Here is a 25,159-nt window from a genome sequence, read left to right on the forward strand (position 1 = left end):
TTTTGCTTGATGTTTGAGTCATCCATTTTGAATGCATAGCGTTAGTGGATTTATTTTCATTGTGGTATAAGATTCCATTGTATGGATATTTCTCGATACATTAATTGTTCTAGTAGTATACAATAATGGATTGTGGACATACCTTTTTTTTAAAAATTTTTTGGTGGAGGGAAGTAATTAGGTTTACTTATTTAGTTTTAGAGGAGGTACTGGGGATTGAACCCAGGACCTTGTGTATGCTAAGCATGCACTCTATCACTGAGCTATACCCTCCCCCGACTTGAGCTATACCCTCCCACCATGGACTGTAAATTAAGCTGTTTTCAAATTTTGGTTATAAATATGCTCCAGATATTCTTGTAAGTGCCTCCTCATGTATGCTAGAGATCAAGCCACAAAGGAGGTGGATTGTAGGACGTACATCTCTTTGTCTTTAGTAGAAATCCCCAGTGTTCTGCAGTGTGGCTGAACCAATTCACATCTCCATCAAAGGTGTATGACTTCATGGGGGTCTCCTCCTTGCCCATGCCAGATAGTGTGTGCCTTCCTGGTTCTACTACCCTGCTGATCAAAGAAAAGCTGGTTGTGACATAGCAACTCATTGTAATTGGAAAGTTTTATTCTCCTGATTACTGAAGACTGAGCATCTCTTGATATTGGTATTTTCTCTTCTGTGAATTTCTTTTTTCAAATCTTTTGCCCAGCTTTTTTTTTTTAACATTTTTTATTGAATTATAATCATTTTACAATGTTGTGTCAAATTCCAGTGTAGAGCACAATTTTTCAGTTATACATAAACATACATACATTCATTGTCACATTTTTTTCTCTGTGAGCTACCATAAGATCTTGTATATACTTCCCTGTGCTATACAGTATAATCTTGCTTATCTATTCTACATTTTGAAATCCCAGTCTGTCCCTTCCCATCACCCTCCCCCTTGGCAACCACAAGTTTGTATTCTATGTCTATGAGTCTGTTTCTGTTTTGTATTTATTTATTTATTTTTTATTTTAGATTCCACATATGAGCGATCTCATATGGCATTTTTCTTTCTCTTTCTGGCTTACTTCACTTAGAATTGCATTGTCCAGGGACGTCCAGGGACATCCATGTTGCTGCAGATGGCATCATGTTGTCGGTTTTTATGGCTGAGTATTATTCCATTGTATAAATGTACCACATCTTTATCCAGTCATCTGCTGATGGACATTTAATCTGTTTCCACGTCTTGGCTGTTGTGAATAGTGCTGCAGTGAACACTGGGGTGCAGGTGTCATTTTGGAGTAGGGTTCCTTCTGGATGTAACAGCTTTCTTTTTGGTTGTCTTTTTACTGATGTTTTTAAGGGTTTTGTTCCATTCCCGTTACTAATACTCATTGGTTTCTTGTAATGTTGATGTCGTTTCTAGGCTACCACCTATCTTTTTTTCTCTTTTATTAGTGTTTTTTTGCTTTTGGTGAACAGAAGTTTTAAAGTCAAGTAATTAATCTTTTATGGTTGTATATTTTGATGAGTAGATATTTATGTTTGTATTTATGTGATAAAATCTCATGCTGCCAAATTAATGTTCCAAACAGCAGAGCATAAAACACAAATTTAGTAGATCTACCCACTGTGAGCATCTCATGACTATGAGTAATCTTCCATATATAATATGTGTGTATGTAACCAAAAAAGACTATAAAAATTTTCTTATTTTGATTCTAATTTAGGGATACTGTTTGGGGGGAATAATTCATCAAATGCAAAGGACTGTATTTTCCTCTTGCCTAAGTGGTAATCTTGTGTTTTTGGAGGGTGTATCTGCAAAAAACTGGGTGTCTGGGGTTCAGGTGTGATGGCTGAGTCCGGGTGGGTTTTGGTGCCTTCCCCACAGTAAGTGCTCCATTGATACCTGTTGAATAAATGAATGTGTAACAGGGTCTAAAGTTGACAATAGACATGTCTGCTTGGACGAATAAATGAGTGGTTCTCAACCCTAGTTGTACCTGAAAAGATTAAAATGCTGATGCCAGGGCCCCATCCTTAGAGATACTGATTCTCTTGGTTTGAAATAGGTCCCAGGTGTTGATTGATTTAAAAAGTTCTTCAGTTATTTCTATTATGAAGGCCATGTTGAGAACTTGTAGGTCAGAGAATTGGAAGCAGGAAGATAAGGGGTGGATAGGGACCACCTGTTGGGCACTGACAGGTCCAGGGCAGCAGAGTTGCCAGGAGGCTGTAGAGCGTGGCTGGAGTCAAAGCAAAGTGGAGTCTGGAGACTGGTGTGAGAGCAGAGCTGACCACTGGGGCCTGAGGCTGAGAAGAGACAGGAGGAGGAAAGCCTTCTGGATGTTCTGAGGACAGTGGGCCTGGAAGGTGAGGCAGGGTGAGCCAGGGGTCCCCAGTCTGGAGCAGGGATGCCCGGCCTCAGGGTGGGGCATGTGGAGGCTGCAATGCTGGTGCCTTCTGCCCAAAGCCAGAGGGCAGGCCTGGGCCCATTTAACAGGCACAAGTCAAATAGAACTGTTGCTTACCCAGAGCTCAAAGGAATAAAGAAAGAAGTTTGGCCTGGGAGTCAAGGGTAGACAGGGGACACCTTGAGAGATGTAAATATTATTTTAAAATCAGAGCCGCCAGGGCAGCAGGCAGAGCTGATTCATGGCATTTAAACATAAAAATGATCTTTACGATGGAGTCCCCCTTTCATGAAGTGAAGTCGGTTTTGCCCTGAGCTGTGTGTGTGAGCACCTGTGCGTGAACACTCAGTACAGCAGATGGTGGGGAGGAAGGGATTCCCATGGAGTTGTAAAAGTCAGGGAAGATTCAGGCTCGGAGCTCATCTTTGGAAGGTAGAAGTTATGGAAGCTCCCTACCCACCCACACAGACAGACTCCCCTTTTCCTTCTTCTTAGCCCTGGCGGCTGCCGTTAGCAGTAGCACAGACTGCTACGATGTGAGCAGGGATTGCCAGGTGCTGGGTCTATTTGCAAAATTGGAATAAAGTCCCAAAACCCATAACAGAAAGATGGGCAGTGCAGTCAGAACTAATGCTCTGCACCTCGGCACATAAAGAGCGAGCAGCAGCATACTGGGCGTCAGGACAGATGAAGTCCCAGTGCTGACTCTGTGACTTAAAATCTGTGGTCTTGGGAAGTTTCATTCAACTCCATCTATTTACTGAGCATCGGCATCGAGTGAGCACCTTCTCGATGCTGGGATACAGTTATGAAAAAGACACCTGGGTCCTCAAGACGCTCACAACCTTGCCCGGGAGAAGGATACTGAAATGAGTAATACAGTAAAGCCTTGGAAGCGCAGGAGGAGCCTGGAGGAGAGTTTTCAGTCCTGTCCGGGTGCAGCTGGGCCTGAACAGCCCGCGGGGCGGGGAGGGGGCGCTTGTGGGTGAGTAGGCTGTGCTGAGCAGATGAGGGAGGAAGGCCTTTCAAGGTCAACCCCTTCTCCTGAATTCTCCTGAATTCTCCCCTCCTCCTTGTTTAAGTGAAGCGCTAAGACTTGAGTCCAGGTCATTGAACCCAATTCCTGAAACTACCGAGAGCTGTGGCAGCCCCTCCCCGCCACGTGGTGCATCTCGGGTGACCCAGCATCTGAACCACCTTGGTTTCTCTCAAGACTCAGTCTCTTTCATCTGTGTACCTGCGCCAGCTGGGCTTCGTCTCGGCGTTCCCGCTCGTTTGAAATGAGGCCAAGCTGTGTGGGCGTTGAGGGTCATTTATTTTCTTGATGGGTGCAGTATATTTTCTGCACTTGCTTTCACTGCTGTAGTTCCTACTCATAGCAGTGTCTTTGTTTTATTTTTGCTAAATCTCTGTTTTTGCCTATCCAGAAAATAGGGAAACCAAATGTTTGATTTTTTTTCCCCCAAGTCATAAATCTGATCCTATTAATCCTCTGCTCAGAAACCTGCAGCGTGGTTGGTGCCTACAGAATCTAAAGGGATTTCCCCTCCAGAATCCTAGAAGGATGACCCCAGCCCAGTCTCCCTTTCATGCTGTGCAATCCAGCTTTTCTAGACTCTTCTCCCCAGTGAGCGTCTTTGCATTCTTTCCTCCGTGCCTTTGCTTCTGTTGTCCACTCTGCCTGGAAATTCCTCTCCCAGCCCAGTCTCCTCTTCTTCCTGTTCACGACCCACTCATCTTCATGAAGACTTCCTTGATCTCCCCACCTTCCAAACTAGAAAGATGATCTCTTTTCTCTCAGCCTCAACGTGTAGGCGAAATTTCTGTCAATCAGAATTCTGTATCTTGCTAAACTTTCAGACAAAAGAGGGTAATAGAAATTTGCAGGTCAGTGAAGCCTGAATGAATTTGCCACCCACAGACCCTCTTGGAATGAAGAGAGAGATTCCCACTTGCACATTCAGGGACCTAGGTTGCTAGCTTGAGATCAGCCAAGGTGAATGTAGTTACACCATACAGTCAGCAAGTGCTCCAAATAGGACTTTTTTCTTCTCTTGAAGAGCCAGCTCATCTGAAGGTGAATTGGTGACCCTACTGCATGTATATATACATGTATGTGTGTATGTGACCATGCACACACGTGTGTACACATCAATACTTGACACACACTATGTGATAGACAGTTAAAACGGCGCTGTCGACCAGCAGTGCTTCCTCCCTGGGCCGCAGGGCAGAGCTGTGTGGTCGGAGTGGCTGAGAGTCGTCTGCCTCCTCACACTCTCATCCCATCCTCCTCTCCAGAGCTGGAATTCTGTCACCCGTGCCCCCACCTCCTTCTTGCGTCTATGTCCTTGGCAAACGTGGTCACTTCCTGGAATCGGAGCTAATATACTAATTGAGGATCTGTGTGTCTGCAGTTGCTACAAATCCACTCTTTGAAGTAGAGAATCTTGGCTTGGCTACACAGACATCAGTAAGGGGTCTCCTGTTTCTGTTCATGATTCTGTTCATGATTCTTCTCCAAATGGGTGGGACGCAGGCAGTTAAGCCTCCTGGGTCAGAAGGAGAGCTCTGCAGACTGCGGCTGCGGTGACCATACCTGCTGCTGGTCACGCTGTGGGCCATCTTGCAGAGCCCACCAGGAGAGCGTCCGGTTCTGTTGGGATGGCTGACCTCTCTTGGACACAGAAGGCGAGGTCTGATGGCTGGGAGCACAGACCAAGAAGGAGAAGGCTGGCCAAGAGGCGAGGAGGGAAGTGTAGGTCAGGACGAGAGGAGCTGGGAAGCCGAGGCCCCTAAGCTACCGGGGAGACAGCACAGGGAGGTGGGGCTGCAAGGGGGTGGATGCAGGAGGGAGAGGCCAGGGGTCTGGGAGAAAGCTCACCGGCGTTGCAGCTCGTCTCCTGGACTCTGCCTAGGGTGGCAGCTTCCTGCTGACTAGATCAGGCAGAGGTTAAAATCCTGGACGCAGGTAGGGACCTCCTGTGGCTGTAGGAGAGAGTTGTAGGGTCTTTCCTGTCTTTCAGCACATAAAGGGTGTTCTAGGGTGAAGGTTGCTTCTCAGACCCCATGCTGTCTCTCAGTGGCTGTTGCCTGACTCCCGCCAAGGTCACTCTCACGGAAGTGCCTAGCACAGTGCCGAGGACAGACAGGCTCACACAGTCATCACGTGCTCTCCTGGAAGAGTTAAAATGGCCTGTTTAACAACGTCATGCACATATTGGTCTCTTCTAAGTACGTAGGAATGTATAAGTTAGGAGAGAATTATCATTATATCTTGGGCAGTCAGTTCCCTTCCCCCAGTCCCTTAGCCTTCCAAAGCAAGTCACTTTTTATTCTATTCCTTTTAAATTTTTATGGATTTCATATTTCATTTATTTTCTGCCCCTGAATGTCCCTGTTCAGGCTCAGTTTCACTGGAGAAAGCACAGGAGGCCTTGTTGGAAGGGGTGTGTGGTGGAGGCTGTATACCCAAGAGTGGCCGCAGGGAGGGTGCAGAGGTATCTCAGATGATCAATCACATTTGTCTTTCTGTACCAATTTGGTTTCACTTCTTAATCATTAGCTTTTGAGCAGAATGCTGGCGGTTGCCCTGCTTTTGAAGTGGAGTGTCTCTTTCAGACAAGAAGTTCTGGCTTTTAGAGTGAAGCTGCGGTAGGTGGGGGCAGAGTCCCGGGGACACGGGAGGCCTGTAATGTTCCTCTTCCAGTGAAATTTGTAGGGCTGTGTGCATCCACTGGGCGCTGGTATCAGGACAAACCCTGCAGGACATGGTTTTGCTTAGAGAAAAGCAATCTGAGACTGTCACTTTTGCCTGAAGTGAAACAGTGAAGGAACTCATCGCTGGTCCAGAGGCTCAGGGACTGGCAGAGTGGGGCCAGGCCTGCCAGGAGGACCCCGTGTCGGGAGGCTTCCTTCCTGAGCAGAGTAGGAGAGCCCTGCTTTGCCCTCCTGAGACCCCACCACAGAGGGTGGGGCGGAGGGATCAGCCTTACAGAGGAAAAAGATGTCAGCAGTTCGTGATCTTGTTTAGAAGATTCATACCCTGCCCACCGGGAGTTAAGGGGCAAGAAGGGAGAAAGGGAAATTTTTAGTCTTCAAATTCTAAAGAAAGTTCTGCTTTTTTCGTTGAACTGACGACGCCTCCTCTGACCCTTGGGTCATGGCAGTGTCTCTGGTCTTCTTGAAGGTGTCCCATTCGACTCATGGGGCCAGACTTCTAAGTAGAGGCACAACGACTGCAGCCTCTTAGAGGAGAATGAACCTGGGTCCGTGGAGGTGAGGCCAAGACCTCCATCCAGTTGTCTAGAGAAAAGTCATTTTTAGAAATCCAAGTAAAGTAATTAAAAATAAAGACGAACATTGGCTCTGTGCTTGCCGGCAGCGAGATGGAGCTGGCCAGTGAGCACGTACCCTTCCTTCCTGGAGTCGTGGGGCGGGGTTCAGCTCCCCGTGGTCTTGGTACTGTGTCACTCAGTTTTTTTGAGGAGACACAACTGAAATAAGTAATTTAGTCATGGTAAACATGGGTAAGAGTAAGCTGTGTATTCCTCACACTAAAACATGAAGATAAAAAAAATGAGATTTAAATATCGGGACAGGTCTTAAATCACAGAAATGCTTTAGCCCCCGCATATGAGAGAAGCTTTTACTCTTTTGAATTTCAGAATAATAACAGCCTGGCATGGTGCCCAGCAGAGCTGATGCTCAGTAAATAATGGTTGGGTTGTTTTCTGACGTAACGACTACATGCTTATTGTAAAACCCCATGCACTTAATGTAAAAATAACCTGAAATCCCACCACTTAGCATTTGGGGATATATATCCTTCCAGAAATTTCAGTGCACATAAATGTAAATATTCTTTTACAAAACCAGGATTGTGCTCAACATGTTTTATAAACCGTCTCCATGTCAATAAATTGGATCCTTTTATTCAGCGTCTGCAAAGTGGCATGACGTCGTACCCAGTGTAAGGAAGAATTTGTCAGTTCCTGTAGTTTGAGACTTGCCACGGCTCACATGCTGTCCTTTATTCAGCAGGTCTCTTCTGCGGAGGTGCGCATCGGACCCATGAGACTGACGCAGGATCCTATCCAGGTACGCCTCGCTTCCTCGTAGGGGCTTGGTTTCCAGAGCATGTGGTTATATGAGCACCGTCCGAGGGCTCTCCTCGTGCTACACACAGCAGATAGCTGTCCTTGCCCCGCCGTGCACGCCCGTGCATCCATATGTGGTGTCAGTGTATGTATCTGTGTGCAAGTGCTTGTTCTCATTAATGTTATACTTGAGGCATCACCTTGTTTCCTTGAAGACAAACATTGCCCCATCTTGAGTATAAATAACAGGGTAGGTAGATTGCATGGTGAGCTTTGAGGGAGAACAACTCTTCCACCAAAAAACTAGTGTGTTCCATGTGCTGCTGCTGCTTTTGCAGCCAGAAAGGGAAGCCATGTGGTTAAGGGCAGGGCTTTGCTATCAGCCGCAGCTGGGTGGGAGTCCTGGCTCTGCCGTTAACCAGTGGTGAGACCTTGGCTGTGTTGCTTCACTTCTCTACCCAGTGCCTGGTCTGTGAAGTGCAGATAGCAGTGCCTCTCTCACAGGGAATTTGAGTAATTTGAAGAAGCATGGGGTGCCTGAGACACCGCCTGGCAGTGGAAGGTGCTTGATAGTGATGCCTGTTGTTGGCTGGGAAGAAAAGATGGTCAAAGGCGCCTCTTTATTGTCCCTGTAATTGAGCCAAGCAGCGTACTGGGCTCTGAAAGACCAGGGGAACTGGCTGCAGGGAGAGAAGGGCCTGTGCCTGCAGCCTTGACCTCCCTCTAACAAGGACAGCAGTCATGTCCTCCCACAGCCTCTCCCTCTGCCCTCTTTGAGGACATAGGTGTGAGAGGGTTTGTTAAATCCCCATCGCATGTGCGTCTTCCTGGGAGGCCTATCCAAGCTACCTTCCTCCTTGTCAAGCTGTAACTTGTTAGCACCTGGATGCTAGCCCTGTATTTCGAACAAGTGAAGATGCAGAAAAGACGTAAACAAACCAATTAACATGTAGAAGAAAGTGAAAACCAACCAAAGAAATGTACTGTTTGATTTATGAGCAAATGGAAAAGAAAATAATTTACCGTCGCTTGGAAAAAGGAAATGCAAACCTAGGGAAAGGGGAAAAAAAAAAAAACCAAGAGATTTCAGCTTGGGAAAATTTGATGAAAACAGATTTAGGAGCAGAGAGAGAGGGAGAGAGAATTTATTAAAATAAACATAAGCCACAACTATTTGTATAGGATACAAACAAGTGGAAAATTCCAGTGTTCATTCTGGAGGCACAGACTTGACAAAGGTTCTTATGTCAGTATTTATTCCCAAAGTAATTTCCAGACTCTCTCTTGGGATTAGTGTAGCTTTAGATCAGTTAGTTTAACTTACCTTCATTTTTCACCCTGTGCTGTACTGGCAATGAATGCTTATGATAAGGATGGTAAGGATGTCTCATTCTTGTAAAATATAATTTGTTAAATTGTAAAGTATTTCAGATATTCATGGGATGCCCATACCCACTTTTCTCAAATGTGTTCTTTTTATTTTTTTTCCAAATATGATAAATTTATTTTGGCAAGTATGCCCTATTTGTTTGAGTTCTTTTTAGAAACAAAAGGTTACAAATAGTTTTCAAGCCCTATTTATTCCTCACCATCCTCTCTCTTCCCTAAAAGTAACCACTATTCGGAGATTGATTATGATAGGTATTTATTTCTTCCATATCTGTATGTATCCGTTAATAATATTTAATATGTTTTGAATATTTTAAATTTTATTTGAAAGGTATTGGGCAGTAGGCATCATTCTGAAATTTTTCTTCATCATTTAGTATCTATCTAAGAATCTATTGCCTGATCTAGGATTACAAAAATTTACTCCTTTGTTTTCTTCTAAGAGTTTTATAGTTTTAGCTCTTATTTAGCTCTATGATCCACTTTGACTTAATTTTTGTATATGATTTGAGGTAGGGCTTCATTCTTTTGCTTGTGGATGTCTGGTAGTCCCAGCAGAATTTGTTTAAAAGAATATTTTTTTCTCATTGAATTGTCTTGGCGTCTTTTTCTAAAATCAACTGACTAATTGTGAGATTTATTTCTAGATTCGCAGTTCTATTCCATTGATACACATCTGTCCTATGCCAGCAGCACACTGTCTTGATTTCTGTAACTCTGAAGTGTGACTCCCCCAACTTTCTTATTTTTCAAGATTGTTTTGGTTGTCTTGGTCCCTTGAATCTTCATATGAATTTCAAGACCAGCTTGTTAACTTCAGGTGGTGTGGGAGCACCAGCTGGGATTTTGATAATGGTTGTAATGAACCTGTAGATCAATTTGGGGAATATTATGTTAACAACTTTGTGTTCTAATCCATTAACATAAGATGTCTTTGCATTTATTTAGATTTTCTTTAACCTCTTTGAACAATATCTTGTAGTTTTTAGTGTACGTCTTTTACATTTTTGTTAGATTTACTCCTGAATTTTTTTTTTTTTTTTTGGATGCTCTGGCAAATAGAATTGTTTCCTTACTTTCATTTTTGGGTTGTTCATTGCTAGGATATAGAAATAAAATTTATTTTTGTATTTTGAGTTTGTATCCTGCAATCTTGCTGATCTCATTTATGAGCTCTTACAGTTTTTTTTGTAGATGCTTTAGGATTTTCTATGTACAAGATCGTATCATTACTACTTTCTTTCCGATCTGAATGCCTTTTGTTTTACTAGCCTAACTGTCCTGCTAGAACCTTCAAAACAATGGTGTGTTTACTTTCATAAGATACATCTAGATATTTTCTTAAAAATTACTCCTACAAGCAACATGAAAGTTCTGATTACTCCAAATCCTTGGTAATATTTATGCCAGTCTTTTAATTCTAGTGGGTGAGTAGTACTGTCTTATGGTCACTTAACTTCTCCATGCCTAATAATGTTGAATTCTTATTTGCTGATTGGCCATCTTTTAAAATCTTTTGTGACTGTTTAGTTAAGTCTCATTCCCACTTTTAATTAGGTTGACTTTTGAAAAGTTACTGAGTTGTAGAAGTTTTTTTATATATTCTTGTTGCAAGTCCTTTATCAGGTTTTGAGAATATTTTCTCCCAATCTGTGGCTTTTCTCTTCATTTTCATAGCTAAATTTTGAGCACAAATTTTAGTTTTGATGCAGTCTAATTTATTGATGGTTATTGCCTTCTGTCTTCTAAGAATCTTTACCTAATCCCAGGTTGAAGATACTTTGTTTTCTTCTGGAAAGTTTGTTGTTAAATTTTACTTTTAGACCTGTAAGTCAATCTCAGGCTCATTTTTATGTATGGTGTAGTAAAGGGATCAAGGCTCTTTTTCACCCCGTAGTGATGTCCAGGTGTTCCAACTCCACTTGTTGAAATGACTGTATGTTCTTTTCTCCATTGTGGATTACTGCGATGCCTTTGTTACTGACTCCTCCATGCTTGTTGTAACTTGTTTGGTAGTTAATAATGTAGTCAGTTTTGAAACTTTCCACAAAAAAATTTTTTTAAATATATCTCTATTTGTTGAATAAAGGGTTTTTCTATCTGTGAATTAATTCAACTTTATTAATGATGCTATTCAAATGTCTCTATCTTAATTTTTTGACTGTTCTGTCAGTTTTTACTGCAATGGCTATGTCATATCCTCCAAATTTCTTAATATTTTCAGATATTTTGAGTAGGTCATGTTAACGTGTATCCAAGTTTTGGATTATTTTATGTTCTTGGTGACTATCTCTTTTATTATTATGTAGTATCCCTCTTTAAACTTCTGCCTTAATTTCTATTTGTTGGTAATATGGCTAGACCAGCTTTCTTTGGTTAATATTTTCCTGCTGTATCTTTTTCTATCTTTTCATTTTCAGTTTTCTTTACAACTTTATGTTAAATATCCCTCTTGTAAGCAGTACACAGTTTTATTTTTCTAAAACCTATTTTAATGATCAGTGAGTTTAATCTGATTACATTGAGTGTGATTACTGATACAATTAGCCTTATTTTAATAGTATTTTCTATTTAATACTTTTTTTTCTTCTCCCTTTTGCTAAATTGACAGTTTTCAGAACTACCTTTTATTTTCTCTTTTAGAAGCTATAGGTTATGCTTTTATTTTAGTTGCTACTCTTAAGTTATTTTCAATATATTTGCTTAGCAGTCAATTTTTATAACAAAGTTCCAAATGTATTATATTTCTGTCCTGTCAGATATGATATAGTCCTTTGTAGTACTTAAATATCCCCTAATGGCCCCATTTCTTCATCACAAAAAAACTAACTATAATTTTGGACTTATTATTTTTGGCATATTAAAACAAAACAAAATATTTTAAATTTGTGCTCGTGAGCTATGAAGTACAATAATAAAATTAATGCTGTGAACCCATGACCCAGCACAAGAGGTGGAATATTTCCAGTGCTTCCATGTACCCTGCCTGGTTCCTGTCACGTGAGTTTGACCCCCATGACAGCAGACACAGGTGGTCAAGGGTCCCTCTCTGAATAAGGGACAGAATGATTAAGACTCCCTCTTTTTTAAAGACAAGAAACTCAGCTTGGAACTAAGGATGCCTTTACTACTGGGCCTCATTCAAGCATAGTTTCACTCCCTGATCCATCCAGTAAGAGTCTGTGGTGTACCTGTGTGCTCAAGTCTCCACACCAGGTGCTGCAGGGGAAGGGGGGTTGCATGATGACCCCTGATCATCCGGAGATGGCTGGTCGGTTTTACCGTCTAAAACGTTCCAGCTTGTAAGGCAGTGATACCTAGTCACATGTTCTTGTGCTTCTGCTGCTGCCATTGCACCTCTCTTAGAAAAATTAAATCATGTCCTGGAGCCTTAGTTTTAATTTTTTTTCTTGGAGAAAAATACCTATTTTGTAACTTCACTGCTATGCTGAAAATGTTAGCTACATCAGGCTAGAGCCCTCAGGACTTGGGAGGAACTAACTTGATAAGACTATTCCAGGATGTGGTTACTTTTGAGGGTGCGTTTCTGAGTTCACCGGGGGAAATTTGCTCCCACCTCGGGACCGGGGATGTGTGACGTGGGCTGGCAGGAGCGCTGTTAGCAGTGGAGCGGGTGGCAGTGTCTCGTGGTATTACAGAGCACAGCTCTGCTGGGTGAGTAGCTGTGACTCACAGCAAGTCATATTTTCCATTCTTGGCAAAAAAGAAAAAAAATTAAAAGTAGGAGAAATATTATGAGGCTGATTTATATCAACACGATACCATCTGAAAGTCAAACAGCCTTTTCTTCATCCGTGCCTAGAGCACGTTGACTTCCCTGTGCGTAGAGTTGACGTTTCTGCTTAGAGTGTGGCCCCCACTCCCTGCACACTGAGCTTTCCGGTTGGCCTTGGAAACAGATCCTCACAGCTATGGCCTAAGATTTTTCCTCCTTTCCTTTAAAATTTATTCTTCAGTTGTGTTTAGGGATTGGAGATCCTTTGGCCTCAAGCTGTTCTTCACATATTAACTGAAATGATGGAGTGATGGAGATGTTCACACTCAGTAACTTGATGTGGTCAGCACGTCCTTACTACTGGTACCAAGTTGTGTCCTCTACCCAGCAAGTTTCATAAAACCCCAGAGTTGTTAGGGATTTTGGCCCAATATTTTAGGGGGTGAAAATAGAGTGTGTTACTTAATGATTACACAGTCTCTGGGATTGGGCCAACCTCAGTTCAAATCTTGTTAGTTGTGTGGCACTGGGCAAGTCTCTTAACCATTCCATGCCTCAGTTTCCATGTCTGTAAATGGGGCTGATGCCCACCTCCAAAGAGTTGTGGAAGGGTTGTTAAGTGAGAGAGTATATTTAAAGTCCTTTCAGTATCATGGCTGGCCCTAAATTCTCATCACACTATAGCTGCTTAATACACACTACTATATATAAAATAGATGAACAGCAAGGGTCTATTCTATAGCACAGGGAACTATATTCAATATCTAGTTATAACCTATAATGGAAAAGAATCTGAAAAAGAATATGTGTGTGTGTGTGTATATATATATTTTATATATATATATATATATATATATAGCTTCACTGTGTATATATATAACCGTATCTGTATATATGTAGAACTGTCATGTATATGTATATGTGTAGAACTGAGTCATTTTGCTGTACACCTAAAACTAACATAATGCTGTAAGTCAACTGTACTTCACTTTAAAAAAAAATCTATATCTGCTTGACAGAGCCCTCAGTTCGCATAGTTCCAATTTGCACAAATTTCACAATTTAGTTAACATCAGATCCCCAACGAGATGTGTTAGCATCACTTTCTTAGGGACATTTAAGCTCCCAAACCGTTTTTCCCCCAACTGAATTGATACCTCCTATGATCACATTGGCCAATTGTTTAGTATTATGTGGATACAACTTAGATGATCTGTATATGTGGTCAACTCTAGAAGTTCCTCATTACCTGGCTTTTGCTTAAAGCCAAACCAAGTATTCTGAAAATTAGATATTTAATAGTAGGAATCGGTAATCCATTTGGAGACACAGACATACCTTTTTTAGAAAGAAGACTAATAATAATGAACACTTGTACTGTTTTCTTCAAGTTCAGGAAAAGTTAGGTTTTTTTCCATCTTTGTCATAATTAGCCTTCACCAGGGATATAGTTTTCTTCTCGCTTGGCTAGCAAAAACAGCTTATTGCTATCCTCAAAAAGATAATTTTCGGTACTTCCTTGATGAACCTTGTCAAAGAAATGGTTATGGTGATTTCTAGCAAAGCAAGAGGAAAGATCACTGAAGGAGGGGCTGGGAACTGTGGGTCCAGCTCTGCCGCCGCTTTGCTGGGGGAAATCGTACTTCCGACCCCTCACCTGTTGAGTCGAGGTGATGGATCACCCCCGAGTCCCTTCCTGCTCTGAGGACTCCTCAGAGTCATGGTCCCTTTTCCTGCCCCTGGGCCTCCTCCCTCCCCAAATCACCTCCCGTCTGGGTGCTACCCCTCTCCAGCCTCTTAGGCCAGACACCTGTATGTCATTCTGAGCCCTGCCCAGGATCAGCCCTTAATTCATCATACTGGCTTGGGGTGAAAGATGAGTTAAACTTTGTGGTTCTGAGAAGATGTAGGTAGAAATAGAGGGAGGCCCTGCATGGCGGTTTGAGGTCTTCATAGCTACTTTGGGAGAGCTGTACTGGTAGCCCTCACTTTGCACAGTTCCATCGTACACCAATTTTAGGGTTAAATAGTACCAGACCCAAAGACTGCAGTCATGCTGGTGTGTTAACTGTGAATAATTGCCTGAAGCACAGATTTTGCTGCCAGTTCTTCAGTCCGCAAGGCATTACATAAGTAACATGTGCCGCATAGTCAGAGACAAATGTGCAGCCTGAACAGTGACCAATCACATCACTCTTTTGAAAGTGTCTGCCTGTCAGGTCAAGCACAGACAGCAAAGTGTACAGTTGTGTTACCACCTTCTCGCTCCGTGATAACTCACGTGGCCTTACCCAAAAGCTGATCATTGAAAGAGGGAGTTAGCCCCAAAAGATGAGAGTGTAGAAAGAAGTGGGAAGCAATCATGCTGGAAGTGAAATGGCAATGTAGATGGAGTGAGGGGAGAAATAGCTGACTGTGGGAATGTGGACACTGCTGCCTGTGAGAGATTCTGCATAGGGAGCCACAGGAAGTTAGTTGCAAGCTTATTGAAATCATTGAAGAAAGTGGTTGTCACAAAAAGGATGAAATGTCACAGAGGACATGATGCCAGTGGGAAAAAAAATGCACATTGAGTAAAGGAACTTGGGAGGTATTTCATGACATTGAAAGTACAGAGGATAAAATATTGGAAGCTAATGCAAACTTAGGAGTTTATAATTGGCCAAGGCATAGAAAAGAGGCTCGCTCTGTATTATAATTTATCCTACTAGAAGAAGGCAAGCACTGTTCAAACTACTCAGTGAGTTTAAAAGTTTCTAAATTCTGTTTCTAATATTTTAAATTACAGTGCACTGAATAAATGTTTACTTTTTTTCCCATTTCCCTATCAATTTATAACCAACAATAAGAAAGTTTATGTTTTGACAAAATCTCTAAACATCATGGAACAATCATTTTGCCATCATTCATTAAGATTGCTTTGCATGGTCATTTATATGGTCTGTCACTACTGTGCGAAGTGAAAACTTCCTATATTTGTGTTCTGATCCTGAGCGGGTCCTATAGTGGCCAAGATCTGCTCCAGAAGACGTTTCCTCATTGTCCCAGGCTTTGTCCCAGAGCTGCTCTTTATCTGTTTTCTCTTTTGCTGTGTTTACAGCAGTACAGTGTGGGTGATAAACCAGACCACTTCCTGCTGCCCGTTCTCCTGTGCCTAGCTTCTTTCCTAGGTGCCATGTCCGTGCTCTGTCTTTGGTCGCGACTTATCAGTGTGTTTCTTGGTACCTGTTTACCTGAGTCTCTCCCCTGCTTGGGTTCTGGGGCAGAGCTGGACCATGGTTGTCTCTGTTAGCTTTTTACTCTGAGTTCTTAACAAGCTGTGTGATGGGTCATCCAAAGTATTTTTTGAAAGAATGTTCCACATATTATTTAGAGCAAGTAAGAGTTTATTTTAACTCTTTATAAATTAAATTTAGTTGTATGCTTTTATTAATGATTTTTAAAAATATATTTTGCAAAATCATTTTATGGGATTTACCTCAGTGAATGGTCAATAAATATTTACAAATGGCCATGTCTGACAAAGAAACTAGATATTGATACATAGAATGATATATCTGAAGAGAGACTCTTATCACGTAAAGTTTCTTTGGGTTATATTCTTTGGTTGCCAGTAACACTGCCTTATACAAAATAGTAAATGAGTAAGAAATATATTAGAAAGATAGTGTATTTTTTTTCTTGCAGAATCCAAGGGAGAATTGGAAATCTATGGCTTAGGAAGGGTGGCAATGAGCTATCTCTGAGCATTTAGAGAAGAATTTAAGGTTCTTCCTTCAGTATTTCTACTATAAATGAGCCGTGGGTCCTAATCCCCAGCCTCTGTGTCTCTCTGTTCAAACTTCAGATTCCCAGAAACAATATTCCTAGCCCAGCTGTGGCCTAGGAGGTAGGGACAGAGAGTACAGCTTTGGTTCCTTGGGTGAGCTGCTTTCCTAGAGGAAGTACAGTTTTCCAGAGATAGGCAGTCATCAAAAAAAAAAAAAAAAAAAGGTGATTACTACAGTACTTTACTCTAAAATTATGTATTTTTTATTCCCATAGATTTTCAGTTTGCTTAGGAGCTGAATTATTGAAAAGTATTCTTTCTGAATTAATTTTTTATAAATGGAAAGAATTTTGAGCACTACCCGAAGAAATTCTCTAGTGAATGTTTTGATAATATAAATATTCTTGTTTTAAAATGTAGATGTTATTCTTGTTCAGGTGGGGTGAGGCCAACAGGCTAGGAGAGACTGTCACTGAAGGTCAGTTACTCCCAGTTCCCAAGAGGAGGAGGCAGGCAGTGCAGGACCACTGTGGGAAGCTCCCTTTGATCAGAGGCAGGGAGTTTAAGGCGAAGATGTGGGCAAGAGCCTTTATTGTGGTTTCTGTGCGAAGGGTTGAGGCAAAGTAAACAGGTTTGGCTAGTTTGAATCATTCCAGAGGAGTGTTGGGCAGAAGGGTTGTCCCCAGTTGTCTGGTACCTGGCCTGAGAGTGATTAGGGCAAGTGGATAGTGGTCCAGAGGGTTAGGTGGTGATAGAGGTGGTAGGGGTAGGGGCTCTGGATTGGTTTGCACGTGAAAAGTGCAATCCTGGACAAGTTGTTTGCCATCTCTAGGAACTAGAGAGTTGGCTAGCCCTCAGGGGTCAGCAAGGCTTTAGACGTCAATGCATCAGAAATGCAGAAATGAACAAGGAATGATTGCTATGAGTGGCCGCTGTCAATTCGTTTGTAAGTTTCCATGTGAAAGCCACTGTACGTTCCTAAAATGGCCTGCAAGGCCTCAGGACAGTCTAGCCCTCTGCAGTGACCTCGACTTCCTCTCCCGCCCGCTCCCCATCGCCTCTGTCACACTGACTTCCTTGCAGTTCCTTGCAAACATCAGGCATGCGTCCCATTGTAGGGGCCAGTGGATCTGTTCCCTCTTGGTAGACTGCTTTTTCTTCAGTTACCAACTTGACTTTTGTTTCCTTCCTTGTATTTTGCATGTCACTTTCTCAGTGAGGCTTACCCGTCTCACCCTACTTAATGCTGCTCCCCACACCCACTGCAGACCCCCTCACCCTGCCCTGCTGTTTTTCCCAGCACTTACCGCTTTTAACATCCCACATCGTTTGCATATTTATTATGCCTATTGTTTGTCCCTCCACTCCTAATGCAAGAGGTCTTTATTTTGTTCATCAGGCTGCTCTAAGCAATTAAAAACAGTATCTGGAACGTAGTAGCTGCTCAGGAAATATTTGAATAATGATATTATTTTCCAAAAGTGGAACATTCTAGTCTTTTAAAAGCACGTAAGACATATGAGGTTAATATCCGTAGCGATGTCCAATATAGGAATACAGTTAGGTTCTTACTGCGTTAGTCAAATACTGAGGCATACAGGAAATACAGAGTATTGAGATTCTTGTTCGGCAGGCCATAATTCAGCCAGGCAGATGAGACAAGAAGTTCTGTCCCCTTTTCTGACTTTTAGGCTCTGCATATTGAGCTTCTCATGCAAAACCATAGCCACATCAAGTAAAGGGCTAGTGACTTTTCATACAAACCAGTTCATTCTGCCTAATTTTTTCATTGTAGCTCTATTGTTAACAGTTCATTTGAAGGCTTTCTTTTCACTATCAAGAGCTCCCCCTGAGCCCTCCACTTCTCTTGAAAGAGCCACCTCCCATTTCTTCCTGGAAATAGCTCTGTGGCTGAGGTTTCTGGGGACAGTCTGGACTGAGGAGTGGCCTCTGCCCAGAGTGAGCCCTTAATAAGCATGGCTGCCTCATGTGTTACTGGTACATGATTTCAAGACATGTGTTAAGAAGAAAATGTCAAAATCATGCTGGAAAATATTATTTCTCTTCTGGAAACATGACATTTGAGAAAACAGGAAATGATTCAAGCAGTGTAAAACAAATGACATTTATGATACATTCAGATGTGAAATGATAAGGAATTTTTGGAGAGGTTTAGGTATGAAATTGTGTTGTGGTTTTTTTGTTTTGTTTTTTGTTTTAGGAAAGAATCTTTAACAGATGCATATGAATAAAATGATATGTGGGATTGACTGCAAGCTAGTACGAGTTGGGAAAGTGGGTAGGGAAGAACTGAAATCAGACTGGCTAGGACTTGGTTATTGCTGAAGCTGGGTGATAGGTACATGAGGTTCATTATACTCTTGTTTCTGTTTTTCTATATATTGTCAATTTTCAATTAGTAAAGCATTTTTTAAATGTAGTGGTAATGATTGGACAGTTCGTCTTGTCTCTGGTTTTAAATGAAACATTCAGAATTTCATGAAGAGTGATATTAGCTACGGGCCTAGAGGAACAGAAACCACATTTGTGTTCCTAATTGTTTAAACCAGAAGTAGATGGTGAAGAATATTAAACGCCTTATCAATATCTTGAGATTATTGTATGTTATTCTTATTGGACGTATTGCTGTGAGGTAGTCTCACTCCAATTGACAGAAAAACCCTTTGCATTTTGCAGAAAGCCTATACGTAGTTACCTTTCACTCGCTGAATACTTACTGAGCAGGCAGTTAAGTGCTGCCCGGGGCTGGGCACGGGGTCACAGCAGGAGCAAGACAGACAGGTCCCCGCTGTCCTGGAGCTCAGTTCTAGTGGGGAAGATGGACCATAAACAAATAAATGAACAAGTTGAAGTGCGGGTGTGGCTGTCTCTGGATTTCTGGCCGCCAGGGATTGATGAGGACACCGTGGTGGGAAGTATGCTCCCTTCTTTCAAGGGAGCAGGGCTACACTTTTCAATGAAGCAAAAAAGAGGCAAGTTTCCTCACCTTAGCTCCAGTTGCTTCACATTTCATCATCACTTACCAGATCGGGGAAGTGTTTAGTGTTAGAATTAGTCTCTGAGGTTGTTTTGCGTTCCCATCCTTTCTGTGGCTGGGTAGAGATTTAAGTGCTATTTCAGAGAGGTGGCCTCCAGGTACTTCGAGGCCAACACCAGCTGCTCTGGAACCAAATAAATGAATATGTGCACCGCAGTCAAACCTGTGTTGATCGGCCGGTTATCATTTCACTGCTCAGTCTATTTAAAAACAAAGCCAAAAGGAAATTACAGATGGACAACAGCCAGCAGCAGAGTGATGGAGCACCTATTCTGTGCTCACTCAGGCCTCAGAGGTCGCTTCTGTGGCACAGTTCTTACCACGTGTGATGGTCGAGAAGCTGTAGGCTGAAGAGATGAACTATCTTTTCAAAGACACCCTTGAATCAGTGGACCAGCTGGGATTTGAATGCAGGGAGCTTCTCTCCAGAGGCTGCACTTTAAATCAGTATCTTGTTGGCCTGTTTTTAATGGTCTCTTAACTTCTGTTAAGATCCTCTTTTTTCGTATGTGTATCCCAGGTTTTGCTGATCTTTGCAAAGGAAGACAGTCAGAGTGATGGGTTCTGGTGGGCCTGTGACAGAGCCGGCTACAGGTGCAATATTGCTCGGACTCCAGAGTCAGCCCTGGAATGCTTTCTAGATAAACATCATGAAATTATTGTCATCGATCACAGACAAACTCAAAACTTCGATGCGGAAGCAGTGTGCAGGTACCTTAGTTATCTTAATATGTTGGTAAATGTTCACTTACCAGCTTAAAATGAAATTCATTTAGAGACGTCTTTTGTTCCATCTCAAATATTTAAAAATATGTATTGATGTTTCTAAGCAATAGATATGGATTTCTGTGAGGAAAACTGTAGCTCCTCATACGGCCTTTTTTATGTTTCCGCATTTGAGTTCCGATGAATTTAGAGGTGCGAGCTGGGCTCCACTGAAAACTTCAGGGTATTTTTTTCCCCTTGAGTATTGCTCATATTTCACACAAAAATAACTTTGAAATTCACACAGTTCTTATTACACAGATATGGTTTGGATTTAAACCAGATATTTTAATCTTAATTATTCTATCCCAAAATGAACATCAGCAATGTGTGAAATAGACATTTTTCTATGCCTGACACAGAGGGGTGGATTCTGCAGCAGTTGTGGAGGGAAGGCAGCCACTTTGCACCAGCAGAAAATCTTCCAGGGATCCAACCCCCACCTCCACCCTCTGCTTGTTTACCGAAATGCTTGCACTCTGGGGAGGAAATGCTTGCCTGTTCCTACAGAAATGCAGTCATCAGAGTGAGCTCTGGATGAACTGATCCGTTTAGCAAAAGTGGAATGCTTTGAAGCTGGACGGGAAGAGGTCACTAATTAAATGCTAGAGCAGGGCAGTGTCCAATTATGTATGGAGCTGGAATTGTCTTGAATATTAATAAGTGAAATGAAAGGTAAGGAACTGGCTTCTTAGAACCTCTGGTACCCTGGAAAGAAATGAGTGGACTAAAAGAAGTTTCTTGTTAAAGACATTGCCCTGCTAGTCTTCGACCATTTTCAGTTTCCCAAAGAAGAAATTTTCTTAAGGAACCTATCTTAAAAATGTCTTACTAGTCTCAAATAATCTTGCCTTCCTGCATAGAAACATTTGCCTAATTAATTATTATATATATTAATAAATAATATGTATCTTAAAATATTTGGATTATATTTTTAGTAGTAAGAAATATATATATAAAATGATTTTCAGGCTAGAATTGGGTCCCCTATAATTAAGTATGTCTGCTTTTTCTTTGTCTCCACTTCTTATTGATTTTCTGGCAGAAATGCCACAATTCTTTGTGCATATATAGAATGACTTAAGATAGGCCTCAGATGTAAAAAGAAGTTGATAGGAAGAATTCTTTTAATTCAGGCAAAGGTCCAATTTTAGTAGATAAGCTTTGTAGTCTACCTTGAATATAAAGAAATGTAGTTTTGTTTCATGATAAAGGAACTTCTGTCTCAGCTGCACAGGAAAACAATGAGGCATCTGTGCAGTTCAGAAGCTGGGTTACGTGTCTGCTGATTTATTTACCAACCGTTACCCATCATGTTGAGGATTGCTGGTGCTGGCCTGCCCACATGTGTTCCCTAAGATGAGTGGGGACCCATCCCCAGCAGATGTGCATTCTTTATTGTCTCTGGCCCGAGATCCCTGGCTTTGGAGCTAGACTAGACCTTAGCTTAGCATGCTTCCTTGGACCTCTGGCTTGCTTGTCCCCAGTCCCCCTTAATCCTCTCAAGCAGGAAGGGGTCCTGGTCCCTCTGGCCACACCAGCTCTTTGGAGGAATGAGAGAGGAGAGGTGAACAGCAGGAAGGGACCCAAAACACAGAAGCCATTCTCAAAAGAAGCTGAGCGAGTATGAACTCCTGCCCAGTTACATTCATAATGTGTCTGGGCCTCTTGCCTAAGTCCCACCCCTCAGGATGCAGCCCAGCAGTGTACCCAGGACACCTTGTTGGGGCAGAAGAGGCTGGAAGAAGGTGGGAAGAGCTTAGTGTTCCCTGCAGGTGAGAGCGCACCTCTGAAATGCTGTACATTTTTCTCATTTGGTGCTACCGGTATTTCTGCTGAGAATTCAGTAGCTCCCAGGTAGGAAATAAGTGTAGCTTCATGGTACTGTTCAGGGACCTGTTTTGTGCGACGGCTAACTGGGAAGTAGTCTGTGCTGGAGTTGGAGGGGCCTGACCTAACTCCTGCTTCCCTATAGTGAGTTAAGGCATTCTCTCCAAAGGAGCTTATTCAAACACCATGTATGCAAAAAAGGAAACTTCACTCTGCAGGAAGATGACAGCTGGTCATTTTCTTGAACCTTCTATTCACATAGAGTGAGGTCTCAAGGAATAGGACATGGAAAAGGTAAGTTTTTGGAGAAAGGTGAGGAAAATTTGGAGTCAGAGAGGTGAAGCACTGTGAGCTGGCTGTCCTCAGGGAGCAGTGGTGCAAACACATTGAAGGGGAGAGGAGCAGGAATGCCAGTAGCTAGAAAGAAAAACAAATACAGGTTGTTTCACGAATTACTCAGGAGCAGCCTTGAGCCTTCTGTTTTGGAAGGTGATGGTTCCCTTCTGGGGGATCTTGAAAGAAGGAAAGGCTAGCCCAAGGAGACAGATCAAAACAAGCATGCTTGTTTGTGCTAAGAGTCAGGTATGTGGCCCTTTACTAAAAGTTCATCCAGATCATGACCCTGTTCAGAATAATCCAGAATCTGAGTTGCAGAATAGCACATTTTCTAAGAAGACTCATGGACCTCAGAAATCTATATCCTTGGGTATTTTAATCCTGTTAAGTTCCTAGGGAATAAACAAATTGTAGACAGGTTGTCACAGTACAACAGATATCATTATAGTGACAGTTATATGTTACAACATTTCTCTGCCCGAGTTGGTGACCTAGTTGTTTAAAGCATTGAAGCACAAGTAACAGTACAGCCGAAAAATGTGGGTGGCTCTTTATACGGTTCTTAACACTTTAACCTGCCCTTGTATATCCAGCTGCTAGCAATCCTTATTAAAAGGTCATCTTTCTCAACTATGTACTATTTTAAAAGGAAAAAGGATCCAACCCAATTAGGTCCCCAAGTACAAACTGATAACCAGAGACTTGTAGGACTGCCAATTTTCTTGCAGAGTGGAATTTCAATCAGAAAACATGGAATTTAAGTGGAATTTGCCAGTTTTTGAAGTGGAAAATTGGCAGCTCTTACCTATTGGAGAATTGCCTGGGAGTTTAAAAAAAAAATTTTTTTTTTTTTTTTCAGTAAAACACAAAGAGATTGTCCTAATCCACACAGGCATCTTTCTTTGTTGTATTCCATGTGTTTTCAGACTTTTCCTGTAGAGGGGCATTGGATTTTGTGCCACTGTCACTAGGAGGTGGTTCTGTATTCAGTTAACATAACAAGGCCTGGTCACCTGGTTTGACTTGGCGCTTTGTCATTGCAGGTCGATCCGGGCCACAAATCCCTCCGAGCACACGGTGATCCTCGCAGTGGTTTCACAAGCGTAAGCTCCCCTCCCGCCCCAGCTGGAAGCAGTACTGTTCATTTTGAAACATTTGTCTGGTGTAATCCAGTCTTTGAGCTAGCAGGGCAAGGGCGCTGTCTTTGGCTTCAGCAACTTTAGATCTTACTTTGGGGGGTTTCTTTGTTTTGCAAGTTTCTAGAAACATCTGCATTTTTCTCTCTATCATACCTAATCGCTGTTAGCTCATACTCATACACCTCAGGAAAAAAATGATCACTCATCATATGCTAGAAATGAGCAGAAAATCTGGGGAGGAGGAGATCAGGAGAGAACACGGCTCCAGCTTATGTTTTTCTTTTGAAGAAAAGAGATGGGAGAATGCTTGTTTTTTTCCCTTAAGAAGAAGCAAATTGTAGCACGAGAGCAGAGGTGCCAAGGCCACTGCAAGAAAAGGATTGTGCAGTTTACATTGGGACTGTTACGTGGTTAGAGGCAGGGCAGCTGGATGCAGGCCAGTGTTGGAATGAAGAAAGAGGGATTTAGCTGTAGGTACGAGACTGGAATGAGGAACTGCTTGCTGTGTTTATTGTCTGAAATGGCCAGCACTTAGAACAAAAGACCTGGAAGGAAAAAAATTGATTGGACAGCTACAATGGTTGGAGTCTTTGCAAGTATCAAAATATGTCCTAGTCACTTAATGGCCATCATTAGCTTCAGAGAGAATAAGACCTTAATTAGGGCCTAGTGCCGACTGGACCTGGCCCCTTGTGGTGATGGGCCCAGATTCCGCAATGAAGGAGCTGACAGGCCAGCATTTCAGAGACTGTCTCCCTCAAGCAGGCCCAGCCCAGGAGAGATTTGAAACATCCACTCCAAAGCCGTGCTGGGACAGTGGGAAATCCTGGCTTCAAAGTCTTGCCCTAACCAAGGACTTCTCCTCCCCTGCTGTTCCTTCAGTCTCTTGTTAGGAGCTGAGTCTCTTCATTTTGATACCTGCCACGGGCTGTGAGCCAAGGAAAGTGAGGAAACTGCCCCAGTGCTTCCTTACCACCTCACCCTCCTGATAGGAGACGGGATCTCAAGGGGAAAGAATGAGGGGAACTGAGATGGGGGACTAGCCTGCTTCAGCTTGGATTTATCTTCTGGGGATTATGAGATCTTCATAGGGTCCAAGAGTCTTGACATGGATACCAGTGGGTGCCAGGCCACAGAGCATTTCCGCAAGCCTGGCTGATTCCATGGGCCCAGGAATAGAACTTTCCTGTTTTCCAGCTCATGCAGCAAAAATGTGTATGTGTACGTGTCCTTGACAAGTAATGCTTTACTATGTCTTGTTACTATTTTTCACTTTTTTTCCTATTTTTAAAATATCTCATATATGAGGGAGTTGATAATAAAATGAATGCTGAGCTTGTGCCACACAGCTGATGACACAGAACATTATTAATACCTTTGCAGCCCTTTTTGTGCCTCTCCTGATTTCTCATTCAGAGAAGGTGGAATCATGAGTTCCTGAGGAGGAAAGGGGGTAGGGGAGCCGGCTCCTCCCTGTCGGGCAGGAATGGGCTACAAGGAATGCCACAGATAAGCCCTGGGGTTTCTCTTCCTGTTGTCTGCCTACTTCTCCACCCAACCTTCACTATCCCATTTTTCTACCCTATTTTCTAAGGTCCCCTCTCCATGTTACTTGCTGGCTGACTCGGGGACACC

At 42.5% G+C, this 25,159-nt stretch overlaps 1 protein-coding gene across 7 annotated transcripts in view; it reads left to right on the forward strand.

Annotated features, from left to right (window-relative positions):
* The window catches only part of PDE8B (phosphodiesterase 8B), a 283,468-nt gene that overhangs the window by 172,600 nt on the left and 85,709 nt on the right, over positions 1-25,159 (forward strand). For 5 of the 7 annotated variants that reach the window (XM_064481744.1, XM_064481732.1, XM_031446942.2 and 2 more), the window contains 3 exons: positions 7,444-7,503; positions 19,975-20,165; positions 23,429-23,488. In XM_064481744.1, the coding sequence (XP_064337814.1) occupies positions 7,444-7,503; positions 19,975-20,165; positions 23,429-23,488 (311 nt within the window). The remainder of the gene's footprint in view (positions 1-7,443; positions 7,504-19,974; positions 20,166-23,428; positions 23,489-25,159) is intronic. The other 2 variants (XM_064481716.1, XM_064481708.1) reach the window with 1 other exon arrangement.

This window comes from Camelus dromedarius, chromosome 3 (assembly GCF_036321535.1).
Source record: "Camelus dromedarius isolate mCamDro1 chromosome 3, mCamDro1.pat, whole genome shotgun sequence".
NCBI classification, from domain to species: domain Eukaryota; kingdom Metazoa; phylum Chordata; class Mammalia; order Artiodactyla; family Camelidae; genus Camelus; species Camelus dromedarius.